Source organism: Vidua chalybeata, chromosome 2, assembly GCF_026979565.1.
Source record: "Vidua chalybeata isolate OUT-0048 chromosome 2, bVidCha1 merged haplotype, whole genome shotgun sequence".
Classification (NCBI taxonomy): domain Eukaryota; kingdom Metazoa; phylum Chordata; class Aves; order Passeriformes; family Viduidae; genus Vidua; species Vidua chalybeata.
In genome coordinates, this window is record NC_071531.1 from 8,430,335 (window position 1) to 8,444,646 (window position 14,312).

A 14,312-nucleotide genomic window follows, 5' to 3' on the forward strand; every position below is an offset into this window, starting at 1 on the left:
AAGGAAAAAAACCCCAAACAAACAAAGAAAAAAAACAAACCAGAAAACTAGCAAGCACAGTGATTTTAACCAAGCAGAATTTCAATATTATTGATCTAGCCCAACATGAACTTGATTTTCACATATGACAAGACTTCAAATAGAGAATACCGAAAATCAGATCTCTGCAATTCCAGTGCCAGCTGTGCTTCCTCCTGGGAAGCATTCATGATGCAATCCAAAACACATATGTAGATAACACTGGCTCCTACCCCTGTGATCCTTCCTGTCCTTGCTAGCATGGGCCATCTGTTACTGCTTAGCAGGCAGCCCCACCAGACACTTGATTGGTACGACTTGCATGAAAAGTATGAAATAAACTGCCAGGAGAAATGGCATTAAGAAGTCTTTCCCAAGCAATTTACCATTTGAAAAGTGTAATTTAAACTGCACCACATAAGGTGTTAAAGGAAAACAAAGCATGAACTAAGCCACAGAGCAATCTCTGTCCCTACATGATACTCAGAGGGAAGGAGAAGTGGGAAACAGAACTCATGCTGTGGCTAACCTGAAAATTCTCTCTGCCTAAAAGCAGCATGGTCCAGGAATGCCAGAGAAATTAATTACCTTCTGCTGAGTCCCTGCTGAGCCCTTTGCCCTCTTGTTCACCAAGCCATAGGAGAGGGTAAGAACCAAACAGTGACTGCTTTAAGCCATTCTGCTCTGCTCTCAGCCTGACCAGCTGGGCAGTAGCCATTACAAGGGATTTTAGGTAGAACTCCACAGGGCCATCAGAAGAAAACCAGCCTGTTATTCACCCACTCAGATTCAAGATGCACACTAGGATGAATGATCACATCTTTCCATGAGTTGTCACCGCCTACACCCACCAAACACCAAAATACACCTTAATCCAGGCTAGTGAAAAGCCTTAATTTAACTCTGACACAAAACCAAGAGCAGCCAGCATTAATTTCTTCCAGAAAGGTCTCACTGGGGTGTGGGAGAAAGCACAAGCTACCGAATAGGCTCTCAGCATGAACAAACTCCCCTTTTCTTGAAGAAATCCCCATATTAAAAGTTTCCTTCAAGCAGTAAATTATCTGATATCCTTCTCCTTATAACATGTTCTAGCCTTAAATGACAGCTTGGGAAGCCCCACTGTCCTTCCCAGCACAGCCTCTGCTCTTGTAGGTGCTGGTGCTCTCTCCCTTGTGCTAAAGCAGAGTCCTGAGAGCTGCATGCCCACACAGAATGTTCTTTTCAGCTGCCTGATTACAAATTATCAAACTAAACTGCTCATAACTCTTTGCAGTGGCCATAATATCCACTGCATGAGTAAACTAGAGAGAAACCCTTCTTGAGCTAAGAAGTCAGCCCAGTTCTTAGAAGCACTTGACAATCCCACTCACAAGACCTGGCAGAATCCATAAATGACAAAATTCTGCATACTGGTCTTTAACCAGAACTCCACGTTAGCAAAATCTTCCTCTGTGTCTCCATGTCCACAGCAGGGTAAAAGCAAACAAACCACCTTGTTCTGGAGGTCACCACTTAAACCTGATCCTGCTTGCCACACTTGGAACATGCCATGGAGATGACAGATCGCTGGCACTCAGCACAAAGAGGATGAGGACATTCTTAAGCAGGTACACCAAGTCTCCTCTCCATGGGAGAGTGTGTCAACATGCTTGTGCCCCAGTCGAATAATCTTCCAAAACAAAGCTGGATATCCATCCATCTACAGAAATGTGCAGCTCTTTCCCTGAAGAAAAACTATCCCCCCTATGCCCTGCATGACAGGAATTTTTTTCCCCCATGAAAGGGCTTGTCTGATCTGTGAAGTCAGGAAAGCTGTGTGGATCATTCCCAGCTGTGGAAGCCCACTCACCTTGGGGCTTGCTCTCATGCACCAGCAGCTCCACTCCCTCTCCCAAGAAACTGGGCAGCCTGAAAGGTTTTTTCAGAGCATTGTCTATGCAGCTTCAGAATAAAGAAGCTATCAGAATAAAGTGTATCAATTCCATAGCTCAGACACAGCCAGCTGCTCCATCATAATCTGTCTTCACAAGCACTATTCATTAGACTTCTCAGAAGCATTCCCATACTCCACAAACAACATCAGGTAACCCTAATTATTATTTCAGCTTTCTACACCTGCAACTGAAGTAAGATGTCAAAGTAAGTGCTGCAACATAATAATTATTACAGTTAGGGATTTAAAATAACTAACTCACAGCTGTGCCACATCCTAGACATATTGCCTGACTTGCACCAGTGGCTCTGTCTTATCAAACGGACATGCCAACTACTATTTTTCAAGTATTACCACTGGTAAATAAATCCAAAGGTTTAGTGCTGCTATAAGTAATTACACAATGCTTCTTAAGAATAGAGAAAATATAACATACAGCTATCAATGTTGTAAAAATCCCATTTTATCAACATACAGGGTGCAGCCAGGGTCCAGTTTTTTCTGAATTTAATCCAAGTAACATGCACTCTGCCATGGCCTCTGATGCCAGCCACAATACTCAGCATTTATTCATCCACCAGCTGACTCATGTGGTCTCACTCTACTCCATCTCACCAACACAGAGATAAGTCTTTTGCTTTTGTATTCTTTTAGTTTAGGCTTGGTTTTCATAGAAGCTGCAAAATTTTATACACCATTTCACCTTTTTAGGGTCCATCTAAACTTCAGTGGGACCACCAGGCCAGAGGATCACACATCTTCTGTAAAATGATGCTGGGCTGCAAAATCACAGGGTAACCAAAGCAAGTCTAGAGACCAGAGGCAGAATTTTACTAAACAGAGGAAGGGGAAGAAAGTTTATCCTGTTGAGATATCCAGCACACAAATGAAATGATAAACCCTCCCAGCCACATGTCTATGGGAATTCTGAAGAATCCAAGCCAGAGTAACTGTTTCACCGAACATGAATATTAAGCACAGGTGAGTTTCAAAAACCATTGCCTGACTGCATAAGAAAGTTTGGTCATTTTTGCTTCCCACTGAATTTAAACAGAGCAAGATGATACTGTAAGACATTTTACACCTTTCATATGCACCAAGCTGAGTCCACCCACATGTGCTCATCAACCAGAGATGATGTAATTCTTCTTGAAATGTCTTTCTAGTTCATATTCTTTTGCTTACCAGTATTGCACTAACATATGATGTAGAGCAAATATGTTTCCAAAGGGAAAATTTTAGTGCCACACACTTGGGCTTGGTTAACAACTGATAAGCTGGTTAATGGTACTAGAAGAAAAACTGGGTTATTGTCTGCTCCTCACTGATGAGGTGGCTCTTATTCTTATATCATTAATAACTTGACTGATTGCCTCAGAGCTAAGACTTAGCATGAGATTCTTCTCTATATCCTTCAGATTTAGAGGTCTGCAATCTTAAATATTTTTCATATTCAATAGTGCTGGAAAAAATAAGAATTAGTTTTGGTCTGACACCTATTATGACACTGGAAATTAAGTGAAATTAAGAGAAGAAATCAACTAAGTGGTTGTGGTTCAGTTATATTCTTTATCATTTGAGGATTGCATTGCTCTAAGAAACAACCAAGCTCCTTGCTTTAATACTGGATATTCTTTATGGCACAGGGATTAATCCTGCCTGGTCCCCCAGCAATTTGAGGTCAGTAAGCAGGAGGGAAGGGAACACATTAAATCTGATACTTCTGTTAAAAAATAGCTATGGTGCAGCATGCTCAGCTTTCTGTACAACAGGGACCAAGTTTGTTTTGTGTTAAAGAGTATTACATGCATATCATACCAGCTCACAGAAACTGAGGCAACTCTTCCATATCATTCTGATCAATTCCATGAGCTGAAAATTCTCTCTACCACAGACATACCTATTTTGAGTATAACCATCTTGTCACAAAGCAACTAGCTGTTGCTTACAAAACACAAAAGTCCTGGGAGTGGGAGGTTTTATTTTTGTTGCAGGTTTCAGTTGAAAATTACACAAGTGCTGGATGAAATACTGTTTATTACCAACTGACTGGTCCAGCACATCTCCTGCAATTTGTCATTTCACTGGTGAGTATAGAGGAAGAGCCCACCCCACACCTGCCTGCAGTGCTCTTGTGCTGGCCAGGATGCTGCTGGCTGTCCCCTGGCTGTGGCAGGGACCACCTTGGATGAGACAAGGACCAGTGGCCCTGCCTTGCACGTCTCTCTGGTGAGAATGCCAGTAAACACAGCTGAGGGTGGGTGAAGTCAGTGCTGGGCAGGGCACAGAGGGCACTGAGCTGCCCTTTCCATGCTGGGAGGATGCCCAGTGAAAACATCACTTTGAAGTTGGAGACCAATAGGGAAAGGTTTAAAAAGGAGTGGGTTTTTTTCCCATAAGGAACTATTTATCTACAAGGCCATGGGCAAAACCAGCAGTTGCCCCATCCTGCCAGTGAGAGCTTTGCACGAGTGCTCTGAAAGCTGCACAGACATCCTGCACATATTCAGTAACTGCAGCAAGGTCACACTGCCTCCTAGAAAGGCTGTTATGTGTCCCCAGTCCTACTTGCCATGACAGAAATAAACCTGTAAGGTTGTCTCTGTGCACTACATTTTTTTTCTTTTTAAGTGGTGTGACCTTCTGTTGGAAAATCCAGATTCAATCCCTTTGCATCAGCTCCTGTTTTGTGAGAATGGGAAGCAAGGAATATACCCAGGGTTGGCTTGTATGTTCCAGGAAATAATAGGGAAACATTCCTGCACGTCAGCTCTCCAACATCTTGAGGTCCTGGTTCTTTCTTCGGGAGGTTTTAGACCACACTTGCATAGAAAAAAAACCCAAACCCCTGAAGACTGCAGGTGATGCACAGATGGCCTATAGGTTTCTCAGGGACAAAAGAGATCAATTTAAGACTCTAGATTATTTGAACCCACACAATTTAACTCAGCACTTTTCCTGAAGTATACTGGAAAGAGGAACTCAGTTCCTGGTAACACTCAAGCTGACCTCAACATTTATAAGCAACTGCACACTGGATCAGCTTTAACTGACTCAAAGATTCAGCTATATAAAAAAGAGCTGTAGTATAGCATCAATGACCTGAAAACAGAGGAAATTTGAAAAAAAAATCTCAAAAACATGCAATAATATCAGCTGCTGGTTTCCTCTAAGACATTATTTTGCAGGTAAATTGAATCATGCTCTATCTGCAATCAGTGCATGCCACAGAGCAATAAATGCTACATCCAGCACAGGGCAGCTGCACCAGTGAAAATGAACCCAGCCATAAGATGCAGCCATCAGGGAGAGCATCAAGGTACTGAGGGTAACCTATCTGTATTTGTTTCCCTTCTTTATTTTCAAAGGAAAACAGACATGCATTTAATTATGTTCCCATTCCAAGCCTAATTAGAGCCAGTTAGATGTTAAGTACTATTGAAGTGAAACAGGAGGATTGAATTTCTATCTGTTCTTCTGTTAATGCATACCTGGAAAGTGTCTCCTGTTCTGTTTTAACCTATTCTCCCAAGAATGAAAGGCACAACCTATGTGACACATTTCTGGTGTGTTGACTGTCTTTTGAGTCAGGGGAGGCCACAGTAAGTTGTAATAAAAATGCTTTGGGCAGGAGACTATTAGGGAAGACAAAAATCATGGATTCTACACGGCAAGAAATCTGCAGTAATCCTCCATCTCAAATAGCTTTTGGAATTGACTTGGATGTGTTTCCATAATCTGTTTACAATGTCCTTCACCTTCTCTTTGTCTGAGGTCACAGCAGAGTATCTCAACAGTCCAAGCAAGCTGCACCTTTGTATTATCTTCAAGCATGGACAAAAATCTCAGTCCAGGTGTATCTCCTTGCAGGCTACGTGGCCTGCAGACCCCAGGTCCCCATCTCTGCCACAGACTCTGCCACAGTCTTTCACCTGTGGCTGGACTCCAAGCACCAGACACAACTTTGAAGCCTTGGTGCTGCCCAACTGGATTGATGCAACACATCACATGCCATGTCACAACCTGTGATGCCATAAACTGGCCTCAGTTTCAAGTCCAGATACAAAAAAACAAAACAAAACAAAACAAGAACAAACAAACAAACAAAAAAAAAATCAGTGCTACCTGGCATATTCAGGAAATTCTCATTTCTTTGAAAACTTCTCTTTTTTTTTAGAATTTCCCAAATCATTAAGTTTTTATCATTGAGAAGACTACATCAAAAATGTCAGGTTTTGATATAGCTCCCATTTACTTTCAGAAACATACAAAATGAGCAATTTTTCATATTCTTTTGCCAAAAATTGCTAAAAGGAGTTCTCCAAACACTTCAAAGTTGCTTCCAGATGGAGGCCAGCCCATGAGAAACTCTGTCCAAATGACAAATCAAATTACTAAATCAGCATGGCCTAGCTGCATCTTCAGTTGCAGGAGATGTACTCAGGTCCTTACAGTAAGAGTTTCCTGTGTGCTGAGTTGCAGATGTGCTTTGCTGGTGGCATTCAGTGCAATTTGCTGTTCCTGTGTACTGCATTCTCTGCAGCCGTGCCCACAATCCGGTCAGGAACGAGATCCTGAGGAACTTGTCAGCTTCCCTGGTGGCTTCAATCCTGTGGCAGCAGCAGGTCTGAGCTGATCATTTCTCTTCAAAAGCATTAATGCACTGAGTGGTTATGTGGGTCAGACAGCAGGGGCTTCCTTCTCTTCCCTGTTTAAGGGAAATGTAAGTGCTCCTCTTCCTATGATATTTACAGGGTTTCATTCTCTTTTCTCCTCTCTGACTTCTCTTCAGAGCCTTACAAGCATGCCAACCTTTTCCTTAGGTCTGCTCCCAAGATCCAGAGGCTTCTGCAGATTAAGTCCATCACGTCATTATTCACCCCATCACATTCTCCTAGCAATTAAACTCTTAAAAAAGACCCTTTCTGAATATTACAACAACAACAACAACAAAAAAAAAACAATTCAGTTTGATCCATCCAAATCCACATTCAGCCCAAACCAAACCCAACCTTTTCTCAAAGCTCTCAGCAAATATCTCCCAATAATAAATGATGGCAAGACAAAATTTCAACCTTCTGCATAGCCCAGGCTGTTGGTGAGTGTGGTGAATGCTGCCTGGCTTTTGGGAGAGGGTCACTGCCAGCATCACACAGTGACCAGCCAGAAACAGAGAGCAAGAAACAGAGAGGGAAGGGGGGCTGTTTTCTTCTTGTAAAGATTTTAGTACGGTCCCCACAAACATAAAGATGAAAAAAAGCATATCTGGAAAACATCTTGCAAAACACTATTGTATGGAAATTACAGCAAAATTAGTATTAACAACATTAACTTCCACTCTTTCATTACAGTAGCTCCTATAAATCCTGCATCCTCCTCCCAGGGCTCAAAGAACCAGCTCAGCTATGAAGTAATGATAATCCAGTAAGACACAAGTGTGCCATGCTTCAGAGTCCCTTTAGTGCAAGGGAAATTCAAATGCTTCCCTCTCCTAACCCAGAAGTGTTATAGAGACAGAACATTTCAACCATCTGCCCACCACCATGAGAGAGAGCCAGGATGGAAAGAAGCCTGTTCTACCCATGTGAAGGATCTCTGCTCTGAGAGATGATTAAAAGCTAATTAATAGAAATGAGCCTAAAGAAGTAACATCATGCAAATATAAATGGCCACACAATATCTGTCATCTGCTCCCCACAGTCACTTCTGGAGTCCTGCATTTTATTCTAGATTCAGTCGCTGAGATTTGCAAGGCACTGAGAACAACGGGGCTGAAAAGTGCAACTTTGGTGTCTGCAGAAGGGACTCAGCAGTACAGCAAAGCCAGCATCTCTGTAACAAGCATCACTGGGCTTAAATAACATGTGAAAGATTTCTGCGAGCTCACATGCACAAAGAGCCTTTCTAGATATTCATCTATTAACTCACTGGCACGTAAATTTGTAGGACAGTTGCAACAACAGAAGAAATGATGATAAAGATCCAGAGATGGAGACAACTAACGGTACCAGGTAACCTAATTTCCCTCCCTAACAGCACAGGGAATTGATAAATAGTCACAGAAACAGAGATAAAATCAGATTATTGGATCCATTTTAAATTCCCTTGGTTTACCTACAATAATTGCCTCCATTTCCTTGACAAGCAAGGATGGAATGAACCAGCATCCAAGGACTCTACTGCTGTTTTCATGGAAAAGTATCAACGAGGCCTCCCCAGCACCTTTCCCTAGAATTTATATTTACCATGTTTAGACCACACAACAGGTTGCTCAGAGCACAAGGGAACACTAAACAGCCAAATGTTTACTACACATATAGTGGCACTCCCCCACAGCCTCATGCCCTTCCCTGTGAAAAACAAGGGCTCCTGCCACTGCTTGGTTATGAATGCATCCTGTGCCTTCCCAAACAGAACTGAAACAACTTTCAAGTCACCCATTATCCCCCTTCACCAGTCCAAACTCACCCATTAATGTGAAAATGTCACCATCCTCAAACTACAGAACTGTCCTGATGCAAACTGCAAGGTCAAGGAGTTGCACTTGCTGAGATGCAAACACAGCTCCACAAACAGAAAAGAAGGAGCATTTAGCCGACAGCAAAGTTAATTATTCCATTAAATGAGGTGCAAAATGCTAATTTGTACCAAAACCACACCATTTTCAGAACATGAAAAATCCCAATCAAAACCCCACTAAACCAAGCCAAGCTGGGTACACGTCCCAAAAAAGGAATTTAGAAAGCTGACTCTGAAGTTATGGTTTCAAACACCATCTAGCCTTTTCTTTTGTTGTTGTTTTTAAAATTCCAGTTATTTATTTAGCCAACAGAATTCACCTTGGGCTATGCTTACTAGAGAACACCATTATCTTTAATCTTTCATGTATATCATTATAAGAACAGAGCAGGAAACAACTGACTTAAAGAGGCAACTGCGTGAGGTTTGTGCCTGAACAATAGAGCACTTCAATTCTGTCATGATGGGGGGATACTGTGCATTTTTGAGAGCTTGTTTTTTGGGGGATTTCAGGTAACTACATATGAGTAATAACACTTCTTTCTAAAAGTATAACAATGTTGACTTTGCAATCAAATGGAACCACCAAGAGATTGAGCAATCTAAGCCACATGGGAAAGCTAAAAGTTTCCCAAAATATTTCCTCTAAAACCATCTGCTAACATATATTTTAAAAAAAATAAAAGAAAAGAAATACAGGCATGGTAAGAGGTATTAAAAAGACCAGAAACGTGCAGGAACCAATGCAGAAGCACTGGAAAGAAGATTTGGGGAGAAAACCAGTTATTTCAGCAACCCAGCTGGACACTTATAGGGGAGATGACTAATGCCACTAGTAACTCAAAGGGACACGCAAATTTAATCCCACATTATAATGCAGAGCTCAGATGGCTGCATTTGAGGATGGGTCAGGAGTTGAGCCATAAATCTGTGTTCCTGAGCAGGCTGCCAGACTTGCTCCTTGTCTCAGTCATTTCCTGGAAAAAGCTCTGTGAGCCCCTGGAATGGCAGGGAAATGCCCCCTCCACCCTCCTGCCACAGCAGGAGCTGCCAGTCCTAACAGCAGAGACACCTCCCAGCACCCACATGCGACCCCCTTTTGGGGGAATTCTGGGATGATGAAAATGGGAGGGGCACTTTAAAGCACTCACCAGGACTTCCCACACCTCCCATGCCAGAGGGGCACTGAGCCCATCACCCTCCATGGGGTCATCTCCAGACCCCCTGACCTCCGCTAGTGACACCACATTGCCAGAGGAACTGGCTAAAAGAAGAGGAACTGTATGAAAACATGCAATTTCAACCTTTTTTAAAATCACAGCCCTGCTGTGGCCTCACAGCCTAGTGACACTCACCTGCCCCACCTCTCTCCTGCCACCTGCTAACTTCCAAGGGGTCACACCAGGATGCACAGGTCTATTTTCAAAGCAATACAAACTTGGAAAACCAAACTACCACTAACTATGAGTAGGTACCTTAGCTCTGATTTTGTCACATAGCCAAAGACACGCCAAGTTCTAAGAGCCTAACGTAGTCCCCAAAAACTTTGGAAGATGCTCTTCAGATCAGTGACCCACCTTGGAACATTATCCAAATGGAAACTCTACTTACATGCTTTTATTACCTTAACTGACAGTAAGAAAACCCAGTTCCAGCAGGACAGCACACACAAAGCACTCATTTGAGTGCCAAGTGTCTCACAGGACCTAGGATCAGAAAGTAATCACTTTGCTACAGTGCCTATTTGGGGCAACAACAAGCTTTGCATGGAAGACAAACCCATTTTCCTCAGCCATATAACTTTAAGGACAATGCATGCCCCTTAAAGCTCCCTCCCAAAACACATTGGAGCAGGCAGTTAATTTGGTAACAAAATATATTTAGAAGGCTATGGTGAAATATTAATTATACACATGTTTTAAGACCAAAGGTTACTTAAGTACTAGACAAATACAAGGTACTGAGCGGTGCTTCAAGGTTTCTCTCTCCTATAAAAAATTCACTTAGAATTCTAATCCAAAATTCATCTTCTCTTAAAAACAAGACCGGCTCTAACTCGGATTTCTATGCAAGCAATTTATGATACCCAAAAGGAAAAAATAAAAATAGCTAACAGCCAAGCAGAGCTTTTATCACCTTTTTTTAATCTGCTAGTTCCAAACCAGATGCATTCAGTATAGAATTCTGATTAGGAAAAAAATAGCTGTTGAATTTTTATTACTACATCCCTTAAGGACCAAAAGTGGTAACCTTAAGCATTTAATGTGTTCTATGAATAACAATACATATGAGCACACAAAAAGCTTGTTATCTCTGTTTATGGAATTTTTTTTACCATGTTGATGCATTTACAGAGAGAAGTTGGGAAGTATGGTGAGGGGGAGGAGAGGAAGCTATCAAAATAACAAGTTACATTAAACAAAACCTATTTGGAAAGGAACAAGCTATGCAGTATGAAATTTGAATGAACTGTGTCTCCCCATTACAGTCCTATAGCTCCCATGAAATCTGTGCAGCCTCATTTAATGCTTATACTAAAAGCCTTCACCTATACACATCTGTCCCACAGATACAAATGCAATTCATATTTAAGCCTGACAAAAAATCACTTGTTGGGGGAATATGCTGCGTACACAGACTTTCTTATTTTATAAACGATGTGAAACACACAGAAGTCCTTCATGATGGTTCAGACAGCTCACTGGATGCAAAAAAGCATCTTCTCCCCATTCCCTCACATCTGTAACCGCCTGACCCAACAGGCAAAGGGCTGCCACCATACACCACCCTGTCACAGGACAAGTTTCTGCCCTGTGTTGTATCACAGCTCCATTCCCACAGCTAGAAAAAAAACCCATGCAAACTGCAGCTAAGCAACACAGAGCTTTCTCCTTCAGAAATCAGCTTACAACCTCTCCAAAAAATGTGGGAAAGCCGTCAGAATAAAAATTTACAAACCAGCCATTTGTGGTGCTGGCATGGTTTCCTTCTGGTATTTAGCTCAGTCCAAGAAAAAAAAATTAAATAGTTCCTCCAATAGAATCCTTCCCATATTTTCAGCTCTGAGAATTCACAAGGACTCAAGTTGAGTTACACTGACTCTGGAGCCAGCAGATTCTAAGAATACAAAAATCAGAAAATAATGGAGGGGGGTTTGAGGGGAGTCCATACATCCCTCACCTCTCAAACTTGACTGAAAAAAAGAAAATGAGCATACAGCCAGAGTACATCCTGTTTTTGCTCTCCTCATGGCATCCTAGTCCAATTTATTCTAAATGGATTCAGAGCCCAGAAAGAGGACAAAAATATGAGTTTGTTTTTGTTCTTCCTTTTAGCACAGAACTAATAAAGACTTAGAATCTGCTGTAAAATGCTCTGGACCTTTACTGAATCCTTTGCTGTCTTCTCCCACTGAGACCTGCCTATGTCCCTAGGCTGGAGCCTTGAGAAACCAGATGCAACAGCAAGCACAATTCTTCATTCTCCTTTGATCATGGCTGCAGGATTTGTCTCCAATCATCGATTTCCTCCTCCTTTTCCAGGCTCAAGGAAGAGGACAAGCAGAGACTCTGTTGGCTGTTGAATGTCAAGTAAATGGAAGAGTGGGCCATGCCCTTGGAGAAGATCAGGAGACACGGGAGCCTGACCCATGTTCAGAGGAAGAGAATTCACAGCAGAGCATCCCACTGGGACAGACATGTTTCTGGAGCCCAAACCCGAGCTCAGCTGTGTTATTTACCCCACGAGGTCCCAGCTGTCAACCTGGCCTGGCATCCTGACAGCCTACGGCACAAATGCCCTCAGCCAGCTGCTTGGCTCAGTGTACAATTCTCTCTTTTTAAATGAGATTAGTGCTGGTGAAATGTGCTAGCTCAACGGGCATGTTCATCTGAGTCCTCTGTTTATTCGGGCTACAACAGATACAATGATCACTTTAAAAAAAAAACCACACAATTTTAAAAGATGCCATGAATTCGCCTGAGCTCCTGCAGTTGTTCACTCATCACAGAATGAAGAGGGATTTCTTACAGATCTGCTGGGAACTAAGGACTGGAAAGGATAAATCTTGAAAGTGTGGTAAGTCTATAAACTTAGCCACCTAACTCCTTGAGACTAATGTGAAGAATCTACTTGCCAACAAAAAACCGAACAGATTATTCTGGTTTCCTATCCATTTCAGCCATCAGACACCTCTGCTGCCACCAAAATTATTAAAAAAAAAATGGGGGGGGGAATATGTTAAATATCGGGGGGGGGGGTACAAGGGAGCCAATAACACCGAGGTACTGCCATAAGTATAGATAAGCAAAATGTCTTTTGGTTATGCTTAAAAAAAAAAAAATATGAAAGCCTATGAAGTTAAAGTTGAAACAGCTGAAGTCCGATGTTCACTGTAAGGATGTCAACCGTTATTGCCATGAATAAGCAATTCTTTGTTTAGAATGCCTTTTTAAGCAGAAAGATGAAGATTTGAGTCAGTGTGTTTCACAGACACTTTCCACAGCACAGAGCTACCAAACCGACAGAGCGCAACCAGCTCCCCCGGCTAGGAAGTGACAAATGCGCCTCAGAGCGCCGTATCGATGATGTGCGGAGCAGGTCTCTAACTGCACACAGCGGGGCCATTATCGTGTGTTGTCACCGTGTGCCATTAAAAGGTCTTTAACCTGCCGATCGCCGCCGCGATACGCGGCTCCTGCCGGGGATCTGCTGACTAACAGGCCGGGGCGCTGCGAAAACCTCCAGCCCCCCGGGGTCGCCTGAAAAACACGGCCGGGCTGCCCGTCAGGCAATCGCGGCAACTCAATTAATGCATCTGGGTCAGGAAAATGGTTTGCGGGAGCCTGAGCCCGGTTACGAAACGCGGGTACCGCGGCCGGGGCGAGGGCAGCCCCTGCTGCGCGCAGGTACCGGGGGGGCTGGGGCGGCATCCCCCGCGCCCCGCGGAGGGACGTGGATGCGGCGGGCAGCGGGGACACGGTCCGGCGGTGGGGACACGGTCCGGCGGTGGGGACACGGTCCGGCCGGCCAGAGGGGCGGCGGGGAGAGGGCTGGCTATGGATGCTTTCGGGGAGACCCCTGCAACTTTCCCCCGTGGGGGCTCGCGGGGACGCGCTCGCCGCGAGAGGAGGCAAAACCCATCATTTTTTATACACAGAAATGTGTGTGTATATATGTGCGAGCTCATATATATATATATCTGTGTGTGTGCATGCAGATCTGTATTCCGGCGGACATGCCCCGTCCCCGCTCGCCCAGCGGTGCCACCCCGGCGGAGCCGCGCTGCGGAGCCCCCGATGCCCCCCGCCCCGGGCAGGTGGGGGCCGGGGGGTGCCGGGCCGTGCCCAGCGGTCCCTGTGTGCCCGCGCCGCACTCACCCAGAACACGAAGGAGTAGATGATGAGGAGGGTTTTCAGACACGTTATCACGGGTTTGGTCTCCATTCTCCTCGATGCCATAATACTGAGATCCCGGCTGCAGGCTGGGCGCGGGAGGAGGCGGAGGAGGAGGGAGGGAAGGGGGAGGGAGAAGGGAGCGGGGGGGCGGAGGGAGGTGAGCTCAGCGCCCGGCTGCCGCGGCCGGGCTCACCGCGCCTCCTGCTGCCGCTGCTGCCGCCCGGGGACCCCCGCCCCGGGCCGCCGAGGGCAGGGCACAGGGGGCTCGAACATCATCTGCAGGGGGGCGGCCGCAGGGGTGACATTTACTGGAAGATCTCGGGGAGGGGGGGAGGCTTGAGGTTTTGAAAGATGAGGTGAAAGACACCCCCCGGCCACCCCTTTTCTCGGGAAGATGCTCGGAGGCGTTGCTTGGGCTGCTCAGGGGCTTGGGAATGGAGGCG

General features: G+C 44.4%; 1 protein-coding gene across 1 annotated transcript in view; it reads right to left on the reverse strand.

The window, feature by feature from the left end:
* TSPAN7 (tetraspanin 7) overlaps positions 1-14,022 on the reverse strand; it is an 85,334-nt gene extending 71,312 nt beyond the window's left edge. The window contains exon 1 of the mRNA XM_053934813.1: positions 13,852-14,022. Coding sequence (XP_053790788.1) covers positions 13,852-13,932 — 81 coding nt within the window. The 5' untranslated portion in view covers positions 13,933-14,022. The remainder of the gene's footprint in view (positions 1-13,851) is intronic.
* Positions 14,023-14,312: the final 290 nt, after the last annotated feature.